This window comes from Anas platyrhynchos, chromosome 10 (genome assembly GCF_047663525.1).
Source record: "Anas platyrhynchos isolate ZD024472 breed Pekin duck chromosome 10, IASCAAS_PekinDuck_T2T, whole genome shotgun sequence".
In the NCBI taxonomy this organism is placed as follows: domain Eukaryota; kingdom Metazoa; phylum Chordata; class Aves; order Anseriformes; family Anatidae; genus Anas; species Anas platyrhynchos.
In genome coordinates, this window is record NC_092596.1 from 5,631,353 (window position 1) to 5,643,505 (window position 12,153).

General features: G+C 38.3%; 1 protein-coding gene across 5 annotated transcripts in view; it reads left to right on the forward strand.

The window, feature by feature from the left end:
- Nucleotides 1-12,153, forward strand: part of TMEM164 (transmembrane protein 164) — a 46,325-nt gene that overhangs the window by 11,610 nt on the left and 22,562 nt on the right. For all 5 annotated transcript variants that reach the window (XM_027465421.3, XM_027465420.3, XM_027465419.3 and 2 more), the window contains exons 3-4: nucleotides 5,366-5,415; nucleotides 6,435-6,501. In XM_027465421.3, coding sequence (XP_027321222.1) covers nucleotides 5,366-5,415; nucleotides 6,435-6,501 — 117 coding nt within the window. The remainder of the gene's footprint in view (nucleotides 1-5,365; nucleotides 5,416-6,434; nucleotides 6,502-12,153) is intronic.

The window sequence follows — 12,153 nt, forward strand, 5'->3', positions numbered from 1 at the left end:
ATCTATAAAGATCAAGTCCAACTGTCTGACTTCTTCGGTGCTGACCAAAATTAAAACACGTTATTGAGGGCATTGTCTGACTGCCTTTTGAACACTGTCAGACCTGGGGCATCAAACACCTCTCTAGGAAACGTGGTCCAGTGTTTGACCAAGAAATTTTTCCTAACATTCAGTCTGAACCTTCCTGGTGCAGCTTTGTGCAGCTTCTGCATGTCCTATCATCAGTTACTAGCTGTGTAGCTTGTTCTTTTCTTCCACTGCTACCTTTTGAATTGTTGTCTTTTGTCTTTTTAGTTTATTTTTGATCAAACAAGGCGATCTTTGTGTTATGCATGTTCCTGTCTCTGAGTAGGACTAAGGCTGGTAGAAGAGAAGCTTTTCATGACAAGTTGTGACTGCGCTCTCTGCCTCAGTGTGCCAACTCAAAAATAACATCATTGATGTACTTCTGAGGGAGCTCTTAGGTGCAGTATTTTGTGGAGATTTGGGATGTTTAGAATCTGAGAACTGGAGATCCAGCCAAGTAATGAGGGTAGGGGAAATCAGTGAGGTCTGCCTATTTAAAATGCACATGGAGTGGAGCAGTGACACTTAATGAATAGAACAGAATTCAGGTGTAGATATTTAATGAGGTATTTTCCTTCGATTCAGATACAGTATTGTTGTCGTACCTTTCAGTTGTGCCCATTTTCAAACATCCCTTTTGGGAATAGATCTTTTTACTAGTCTTGATTTCTGAAATGTTGGTTAGTAAACAGTAGTGATGGAACATAGCATGCGTCAATGTCAAGGAAACTGGGCAGTATTAGACAAATTGACAGATGAGCAAATTTGCAGTTGATGTTAGAAATGATTTTATGGTGATGCTCTCAAAGCTTTTGGAACCTGTAGCATAACGTAAATATATACATCCTTGCCAGTAACTGGGAGCTCTAGGCATGAGTCCAGCATGTACCATTGCCTTTCATTTTAGGTATTTAATCAGCTGGTTTTTAAGATCTATATTTTAGGTATGCTATGGCTCATAATGGCTGGCTGGGCAAAATACTAGCAAGTATTTTAATCCAGTAGATTTTAGCTACTAATAGATATTATATATTAGCAATAAGATATAATAGATGTATTGGGAACACTTGTATGTTTGAGCTTCACGTTATCTGAGTATAGTGTGGTTGTAATAAAGCAGATTTAAGAGAAACCACTCACCTTGTGGCCTACCCCACCCAAAAAAAGAAAAAAAAATCCATAATATACTTAAGAAGCATTGCTGGAGTTAAAGAAAGAAAAACCCATACAACAACAAAAATCTCTCCTTGCTTGTCATTTTCAAACAATAATGTTGAAAGAATAATAGGAAAACAAATATTCTTGACAGTTTGCATTCTTTACCTTTCTCCAATTCTTTATAAGGATGAACTTGACCATTGCTGTAGTGTAGATGTACAAACAGTAAAAGAGATGGGTTGAAGAACTGTCTGTCTCTATGAACTCAAAATCAACTAATATCTCAGAATGGATCTGATAATTGCAGCATTTGAAATGCAAGAAGGGAAAACAATATTAGAGGTTGCTATAGTGCATGGACATGAGGAAATTGGATTGTATTAAGGGGAGGTCATATTACTGCTTTCTGTGTGTTTGTTTTGTGGTTTGATAAAATTTGTCTGTTGCGGATTTTGGGGTGTTTTTTTTTTTCAGTACTGGATTTTTTTTTTGCACATTTGTGACACTTGGGTACCTTTTGCTGTCATATTTTAGTACTAGGAAAAAAGATAAATCAATAATAATAAAACAAAAATATAACTTGCTGTAAAATATCAGCTTGTTTTGCTCCGTACTTAGCCTTTTTTCCATGCATGTAAGTTTAATATTTACCTAGAGACACTATTGCAGTATCAAAGAGTAGGTTTTATTGCAAATTCTAACAATGAATTTGTAGAAAACTAATTTTTTTTTTTTTCCTTTTTCCCCAACTATGAAGTTCCTTTTCAACAGTAACATTTCCCTTGAGTCTTTCCTTCAGTGGTTACAAAAGAAGGGAACCTAACAGGGATTTGTGGAGGGCGGGTGTAATACTTGGTGATAACTGCTTGTTATCTTGTTCGTCCTGCCAGGAAATAGGAAGGTAGGGAGGGGATACTCTGAAATAAGCCTTTTGGGTTAGGTGGCGAAGGAAGATTTCCAAGTAGTGTTGAAGCCTTACAGAATGTCCCCTCTCATACAGTACCAAGTGAGCAGTAAAGGCTGCCTCTTACCTCTCTGTTTTGCACGGATGGCGAGGGTTGGCGTGGTATGGCAAGAAGCATTTTATTGACCTCGCTTAGCAGTGGAATGAGGCCTGATAGACTTTGCTCTGTTCTTCTGGAACAGTTTATCTATAACCAAATGCAGAACCATTTTGCTCTAGGTCACATCTTCCCGGATCAAAAATTGGAAACAAGACATTGTTCAGGTCTGTGTTCTTTCACATGATTCTGTTTGTGGTTAAAGAAGTTTTCAGAATAAAGTCATGCAAAGTTACATTCTTACTGCCTCCAAACTAGTGCTTTTCCACACTTGCTACAGTAACACTAACGACTGATTCCATTAGATTTAAGATACCAGCGATCTCTGAAGTTTATGGCACTCAAGGTATTTCTTGTGAGTTATGTGAAATACCAAATGACAAGGTCACATACATGTTTCCTTTAGAACATTTAAAAAAAGTATTGCTACAGGGAGAAAAATGTCATCCTCTTCCTTCTGCTTTCCAGTCTGTTCTGGCCCTGTAGGCATTTAGTATTCAGTCTTCTTTCTTAGGGCATGATTCAAAGGGGGGAATGTGGGAGAGACTGATTTGCAACCCAGCCCTGGGTTAGCTGTGAGCAACCAGGAGTTCAGTTTCTTTCTGATCTTGTCTCAGTTAGGAATAATTAAGCAGACAAACCCTGTATATCACAGTCTCTAAATTATAACAGCCCTGCTCGTCCAGCATGTGTTGTGGTGTGACCTTTGTGTTCAGGCTTCTGCAGGAGAGTGGCTGCTGGCCGTGCAGCACTTCATGCTCGAAATATTTCCCATTGGGTTGGACAGTGTTATTTATGGTCTTGCAGAGCCTTTAAGAGTACTGACTTTTGCTTTCACCTGACTCCATAAGGTCGAAGTGAACCTCTGTTTATGGACTTACCAGTGTTACGAGTTTCTTCACAGTGTATTGCCTGAGGAAAAAAATGGGGAGTCTTCTGGTCATGTGCTAGTGAAAAAGACTCTTGTCCTGTTTCACAACATTGTCCCCACCTAGGACTTCTCCTCTGAACTTTTCTCAAGGACACTCATGATTCTGCACCCTCTCTTTCTCTTACTCACTGCCTATATGTGTGTGCCTGTTTTTTTTTTTTCTTTTTTTTTTCTTTTTTTTTTTTAAACAGATTGAAGGGTCTTCATGTGTTAAAATGATCCGCTGAAAGCTGGTCTGTACCCTGTGGTCACTGTTGTGAGAGAGGTGAAAGAGAAAGGGGAGGATCAGAACTGTGCCCAGAACTCAATATGTAACACAAGGGGTACCTTATGGCTTGTTTTTCCCTCCCCAGATACTCCCTTGTGTACATTTTGGGTTTCTAGTTCATTCTTTTGTCCTTCTTTACTTTTGTAACATGACACATGAAAACGTGAAAGGTAACACATCGTCCAGAATGAGGAAGGACGCTGAATTTGTTTCTTCCACACTGGCCGTTTGGTTACTCTGCCTCCCCCGGTGTGCTTTAACGCACTTGCTGCCTTGTTTACCCGGGAGCTCTGCAGCATGCCAGGGAGGGGGGCTAGCCTCTGCTAGTCTGCGTGCGTGAAACCTTGCGAGTGCTGGCATGAAAACGGGCTGGGAACTCTTCCCAGCTTCACCACTAAGTTAACGTGACGCTGTTTGGTTTATAAAATGTAGCTGTTTCCTCCTGCAAGGCAAAGGATTTTATTTCCGGCATGGCAGTGAAATGTAATGTGATTATGGGATAAGCACGCAAACACTTGGGGTAGAGCTCGTGATCTTGTCTGCTGTGAACTCGATGTTTTCAGGGCAATAATTACTCTGGGAGCTGAACTCACAGAAACACTTTTTAAGATGTTTAAATCTACTCAATAATATAGTTCTCTGAAAATCAAATACAAGTGCCTCTTGTCAAGCATCTCTTTAAACAGGCCGTGAGGTTTGTTTATCATGGGAATTTATTTACTTATTTATAGAGAAAGTGCTTGATATTCATCTGCTAAAACTGAAACATTTGAAGATCTCTTCCATGATTGTAAAGTTTTAACGTAAGCATTGTAGTTTTCTCTGTTGCCCTTAAACATATTTTCTGTAAGATTCCCCCATAACCAAGGAACTGGCATGTTTAAAAATAGTAAATGTTTCTTTTGCCCTTGTTAGTCCTCAAAACTGTGTTTCTTGCAGTAGAGTTGACTTGAAAATAAGTAACTGTGACTCATTTACTCTTCCATGGTAGTGAAATATTTTAGGTTACTATGTCCATCCCAATCCTTATAGTCCATAATTCAAAGTACTTTAGTTAGTAAACAGTTGGTTGCAAAAATACACAATGACAGAATAATGAAATACAATTAATAAATGTTAGGTGCTTTTCCCAGAAGCTGGATGGGTCATACATGTATGTGCAAGGGCTTTATGGGTCTTTACTTTACTGTAAAGAAAAACAAACATAAGCTGCTCCAGTTGTATCATTATTTTTGGTCTTGGGAAACGGCTAGCTCATAAGTGGTGACATTTTTGCAGTATTCTGAGTATACCCTATTGAGTAAGGCAACGGACGTATTTACAGATGACTACTGAGCTTATCCACAGAACAGGCACTGTGGTAGCCTTATTTTGCCAAGTGCTAAGAGGCTTTTAGAGAACCATCTCGCATCCAGTCTTCAAGAGCTGGGTCCTGCACTGCTGAAGCAAAGGGAGTACTGGCAGTGTGTAAATGTTCAGTCCTCAGCACAGTGAGGACATTGTGGTGACTGACAGCTATAGGAGCTGTTGGAGTAATATGACTGTTGATATCTGCGTTGTGGGAGGCCTTGGAAAAACTTTTTTTTTTTTTTTTTTAATGAAAAAGGCTAGAATTTGATGTTGTTTCTTAGGTACTGGTAGAAGCTGAACCCTACATGCTGCTTGTATCACATAACCCTTTACATGTAGGCAATGTGAATTTACATAAACATGTATAAACTTTTACTTTGTTCATGATATTTAGTCTTTCCCAGCTCTGCTGTAGAATGGTTCTTCTGGTTAGAAATGATTTGTAACATCCAGAACTAGGACACAAAGATATAGAAAATGGAGACTAAAAGAGATCATTCCATTAATTGAAATTTGATTTTACTATTTCAGATTTTTCTTCTTGCCTGCCCTCCATGTCGGGTTGCAATGATTCTCTTCAGGTAATGCCTCTTCCTTACTGTATTTCTGTCTACTTGCATAATGTATTTTAGAAATTAATCATGGCATAAGCCATTAAAATATTAAGGTGTGTATTCAGTAGGAAAGAGATGTTGGTTGGTTTGAAAAGTGACACCCTGAAAAGGGTCATAGCTTAAACTGTGAGTGCTGAGCCACATACCCTTGGTTCTTTTGTGCCGCTGGTGGTTTCAGTCTGCCCTTTCTTGTCTTACTCTAGGCAATGACTAGAAAAATGATCTGGGGACGTGCCTCATAAGTTGCTTCAGGAGTGGTACCGTCTGGCTGCAAATTTTTTCTGCTCTTTCTTCTTTGGGCTGAGAGTAGGCCAAATACAGAGATACTGTGTTAGTATTTCTTCATCTCAGAGGGCATGCAAAATACGTCTGGTGTCCAGGAAATCCTGGATTTGCTATTCATTTGCAAGGCCACAATACCTGTTGCTTTTCAGAATTAACCTCTTTGTTTTCTTACACCCTGACATATAAATGACGTTTGAAAAACCGTTTTGGGTTTGCACTACATTTTTTTTCCCCTTTAAATTACAAACAACTTTGTAATTCTTTATAGAGTTTATGGCAGGCAGTGGCTGTGGAGAGTTTATTCTTTAGTTAGTTTACTTTAAATAGGTGACAAAATCAGTATGTATGCAGATTTTGTGTTCTTTTGATGCAACTGTGGTTCAGGGAGAGGTGACTGAAAGCTATACAAAATATTGCAGTATAATACTACTTTCCTGCCCTATTCTTTGCTTAGACTGCCTTTAGCAGCCAGGCCTTCTAGGAAGGTAAAGGTCATTACAGAAAGCAATTTTATTTAGTTAAGTATTTAAATGTGTGTTTAAAGAGAAGTTTTGTCCTTATTATTGCATTTAACAGTGGTTTTATTCAAATTCAGTGAAATTTTCTCAAATCTCTGGCTGCTTCTTATTGGAGAGATCCTACACAAAATATGTGAAAATATTTCATTTCCCGTGAAAATAATATCACATCTCTTTTTTAAGGTTGCAGATGCATATGCTGAATGGGGCCCTCTTGGCATTACTGTTTCCTGTTGTTAATACACGCCTGGTGAGTGTATTGTACCTTTCTCCTCCTTTCTAATTTATTTTTAATTATTTTATTTGTAAAGTTATTTGATCTTTGATTTATTTCACCGTCCATAGTTCATTTTACCAAGCTGTAGATTCCTAGGACAGGTTGTTATGATGATAGGCAAATATAAATTCTGGATTTTTTTTTGGTGATCGTGTTTATAAATCAATGTGGAAAGTCAACACTGCTATATTCTAGGTGTAGCAAAATTATTTTGTCAACTCCATTCTTGCCTTTAAACAGCGGGAGAACTTAAAGGCTTTGATATAGCCTTCATAGGATAGCATGTGGTATGTGCACAAGGCCATGGGACCTGATGAGGTGCATCAAAGAGTCCAGAGGGAACTGGCGGAAGAAGTTGCTAAGCTGCTATCCATCTTTCTTGATGTCAAGGTAATCTGGTGAGGCTCCCAGTGACTGGAAAAGGGGAAACATAACCCCCATTTTAAAAAATGGAAAAGGGAAGACCTGGGGAACTAGGGGAACTACAGGCCATCAGTCTCACCTCTGTGCCCAGCAAGATCATGGAACAGATCCTCGTAGAAGCTCTTGTAAGGCACATGGAAAACAGAGAGGTGATTGGTGACAGCCAGCAGGGCTTCGCTAAGGGCAAGTTGTGCCTGGCCAATTTTCTGGCCTCATGATGGGGTTACAGTGCCGGTGGAAGAGCAACTGATGCCATCGACCTGGACTCCTGCAAAGCATTTGACACTGTCCCACGTGACATCCTTGTCTCTGCATTGGAGAGATGTAGATTTGATGGATGGAGTGCTCAGTGGGTAAGGAATTGGCTGGATGGCTGCACTAAGAGTTGAGGTTAACAGCTCAATACCCAGGTGGAGACCAGTGATGAGTGGTGTTCCTCATTGGTCAGTATTGGGACCAGCACTGTTTAACATCTTTGTTGGTGACATGAACAGTGGAATCTAGTGCACCCGCAGGAAGTTTGCCAATGACATCAAGCTGTGTGGTGCGGTTGATACGCTGGGGGGAAAGGATGCCATCCAGAGGCACCCGGGCAGGCCTGAGAGGTGGGCTTGTGTGAACCTTGTGAAGCTCAGCAAGGCTAGGTTCAAGGTCCTGCACCTGGGCCGGGGCAATCCCAAGCACAAATCCAGGCTGGGTGATGAGCTGATGGAGAAGTACTGCAGCGTTCTGCAGAGAAGTACTTGGTGGTTGAAAAACTGGATATGACCTAGCAATGTGTGCTTGCAGACCAGAAAGCTGTTCATACCCTGAGCTGCATCAGAAGCGTAGCTAGCAGGTAAAGCTAATTCTCCTCTTCTACTCCACTCTTCTGAGACCCCGCCTGGAGTACTGCATTCAGCTCTTGGGGCCCCCAGCATAAAAAAGACATGGACCTGTTGGAGTGAGTCCAGAGGAGGCCATGGAAAATTCCAAATATTGTTGTTGTCTGTCACCACCTCTCCTCCAAAATTAAACACAGCAGTTTGTTTTTTTTCCATCCAAGTTTTCATGTCTGCCAGTATCCCTAGTAAGATTCTTAAACCTACCAAGACTTAACGGTAAGAGAAGTTATTTCATATGGCTCAGACTTAGGGTATTTCTAAGTTTTTTTTTTTGTTTTTTTTAAGAGCTGTTATGTTTGCACATGTGTGTATATGTATACATACATGCAATGTGTGCATTTTTGTCAGCTAAAATACCTGTGACTTAAATGTACAGGAACTGTCTTAAAACATTATCTACACACTTGCAGTGTCCGGATAAAGTATTCATATATATATATGTTTCTGTATAGCACATGAGTTAATGATATTAACAAAATTGTTAGGGACTTCAGGCAACATTAAAAATCTCATTAGTGGTTGTCCATTTGCAAATCTTGACAGGATTAGGTAAAGAAATCTGCATCCGTATTGAATTTTACGGATGATAAGCTGTGCTGATTGGCCACCCTTGTAGCTAGGAGACTTGAAAACTGACAGTTTTATTGTGGGCTTGTATATAATTTACTTCTTCCATTAAGATGAGAAAACTTTGCCCTGAGATACAGTTTAGTTACTAGAGAGAGGATAATTCATCTGTAGGTTTTGACGTATTAGAAATGATCTTCCACACAGCATAAGACACACAAACAGAAAGCTGGATCACATTCTTCAGATTTCAGTTAATTCAGTAGTACAATAACCCTAGAGTTTATTCAAGTTTTATGCCGTCCTTCCTAATCTGGTAACTACATATTATTTTCTATCTCTCTTTCTCTCTTCCCCAACATGTATATCTGCCTTGCGTACCTTCTCAATGTGGTAGTAAAACTAATAACTGCTGAAGGGGCATAAAATGAGTAAAATACTTTTTTTTTCTCCCTGATAACTTGAGAACAGTTCTTATTTTGTATTTCAAACTACTTAGTCTGTAATTAAAACTTTAGCATTACAAAATTATTTTTCTTGGTAACCTTTTTAGGATTAAATGTTGAAATATTTAATCATTTGCTTATATTTTATCTGCTATTATAATTGATCCCATTTACATTAGGGAGATTAAACAGGAAAAATAAGGACCACTTAAAAAAATGTTTTCTTAATTAGGGATAAAGGAGCCAAAGGATAATGTCCAAGAGCAAGTATTCTTGGAATAAATACAGCTTAGGATATTTTTGGCTTAACAGCTGCTTGCTAGGCTGGTCTCTTTTCAGTGTTTCTTCTGGCACAAGGTAATTTGGGTGATGTTTTATAGTGTGGCTACTTTGGTCCAAATTTTCTCATGGTAGACACAATCTGCTCTGTGACTGGCAATTGTTATTTACCTTGAGATTGTCCTGAAAGCAATAAATCTCTCTTACAACTTTGGGAGTTAAAATAAATAAATAAAATTGCAGTAATTCTGTCTATGCTCCATATTCTGGTTTGAAGTATCTAAATGAAAAAACTTTTGACTTGGTCAAGAGTGGTTATCTCCTTACGCCTCATCTTTTTTATTTCACTTTTACAATACTTCAAGACATGGAATTTAATGTGTACATTTCATACAAGAGCTTTGTATTCTTAGTTGTAAATAGTTGTAATGTACAGTGTCTGGCACAAATTAAGAGTGTGAAAATTTGGGCACCTGACTCCAACTGTTCCTCTAGAAGTGGGGAAGGAGATGCTGACTAGGGGCCTGTGGGCAGGGGAATTCTGCTGTCAGTGGGAACTGAAAAGCGGGAGGCTGTTGCCTCTTATCGCTCTGTGAGCTTATATACCAAACTTTTGTATTGCCCTAAGTACCAAAATGCCTTCCTGTTACCTTTCATCATATAAAATGTGTTTTATCCTTAAGTTATTTGATATACTGCTAGAAATTGTGTTGTTGTAGGTAGTTTTTACTGTCTTCAGCTGACGTTCTCCTGACTTGCTCCCTGCAAGTGGATTGCCTATCAGTTATCCTACAGACAGCAGATGTTTGCTGTTGAGTTGCAGCCTTTTTTAACGAAAGTTAGCCTGCTAACTCAGCAAGTTCAGCAGCAGGCATGCACACACTAGCAAATCAGTTATTCCTATGGAGATTAAAGCAGTGAGGTGCAGGAAAAATATTAGATGTAGTTTTCTTTGTATGTATCAGTAAGGTGCAAGGAACAAGAGGCAGAAGATAAAGAATGGAAGACAATCATTACCTCACCAGGTGATGGCTGTTCAGGAACAAGTGGGTGTCAGGATTTATACATACCAGAAGCATGAAGTTATAGGTGACCATAAGATGAATAGTCTGCCATGTGTTTAAGATGCTCAGCTAATCGATTTGCTATTTTCAGAACTGGCAGGGCACCACTTTGGCAGAGAAGGGGGTGGAATTATATGTAATTTTAGGAACTTGAACTATAGGCCTATTTATGCTACAAAACATCACAGTAAGTCAGCTGGAATCCATCAGCCTTTGGTATTCATCTGCTATGCAAGATAATGAACTACTGAACAGATGTTAAAAGTTGTATGGTAAGCATACACATTCATATACTGTGAAGTTGCGGCAGGGTTTTGATATCTAGTCTTAAATGCCAGCCTTGCATCTGAAAATTCAATTAGATTTTAGCTGCGTTTTAAATACTTAAATATCTTTAAGAATGAAGCCTTTATATGTGTGGATGAAATCTTGAAATAATCACGGAGATAAGCTTTACAATGATGAAAAATTGTAGTAGTCTGGGTTTAAATGCAGTGTACTGTGTTGTTTTAAAGAAAATAATCACAATCCGCAGCTTAAATTGGATGTGGCCATGAGTGTTCGGGGAAGATCACTGGTAATTTGAACTTTGGTCATAACTAGTTTTCTCTGTTCCTTTGTGCAGTCTCTTTGCTAAGAAAAGCTATTGCAGTTATTACTGATTTTCTAGTTTAATATTTTCTTTTTACCCCTAATTTTATAGGTGTTTGGCTCTTCCTATATGAGGTCATCTATATGAAACTCTCTGTTGATATATGCATTTAAATGCATTAATTAAGAATCTTTGGATGAATGCAAATTTCAGATATTTTATAAAACAGTCCTGAAACTTTACAACAAAAGCAAAGGCTCCAAAACTTCAAAAACCTAAAAAGTTACCTGAAAGTGATTTTCACAGAAATCCCTTGTTTCATATGTGGGATCTGAGCATCATGAAGTACAGAGATGCTTTTTGCTGTCACATACATTTAACAATCATCAGAAATGTGTTGAACATGCATAGTATTCAGGATGAGTGGAGGGATGACTACTCTTGTGTTCATAAGAGTAGAACATTCCCACAAAAGAGATCTTACTTTATGTATTTAGGTTTCTAAAAGGTTTGGTGCTTGCCATGTTGCAGGAAGGATGAACCGTACTTGGTTATGGTTCTAAATGTTAACCTGTTCCAGGTCATTTCCAGAATACTTACTCCAACATTCGTCACCATTTCTGCTTTCATTTATGTTACTTAATGTATTATAAGCATTTTTTTTTTTTGCATTTATGATTCAAGGCTTCATTACCCTGAAAAAGAAACTTTCACAACTTTCTAGCATAATTTGGCATTTTTTTTTTGTCTGCAAGGTATCCACTAAAGCCTCAGTCATTTCAAAACTATCCCTAAATATCCGTCTGTTGACAGTGGAATTGGAGAATTGAGGTATGCTTAAAACTAAAATAGGAAGTTTCTACCTTCTGTAGACGTAACCTTTCAGTGACACTATGCTCATTAAAAATCTTATTTGGCTACAGTATGCACCTGGGATAATGTTTCCAAAAAGTGTAGTATGAAAGATCAGGTCAGACTATTTTCTTTTCTGTTTTTTTTTTTTTTTTTTTTTTTTTTTTTTTTTTCCAATAAAATATTTTCCTTCCTTGGCACGACGTTGAGGTACTAAGAATTAGCCATTTTAAGCAACAGATGCATCCACTTACATTTATTCGGCAGTAAATATTCCAGGTATTATTTATGATGTGCAGATGGATTTAAGTTTTGTGTATTGGAATAGTCCTTGGATAAAGACAGAAGTTTTTTATTTTATTTTTTTTTCCTACAGTCAATATTTGTGAGTTCTTATTACCCTTTTAGAAATAAAGGGTATTTAATTTTTCTCTAATAATTTCCTTCCACTCGTATGGTGCAAATCATTCTTGGTCAGCATTAATAATTCACATGGTAAATGGGGTAATCTTTTAAGA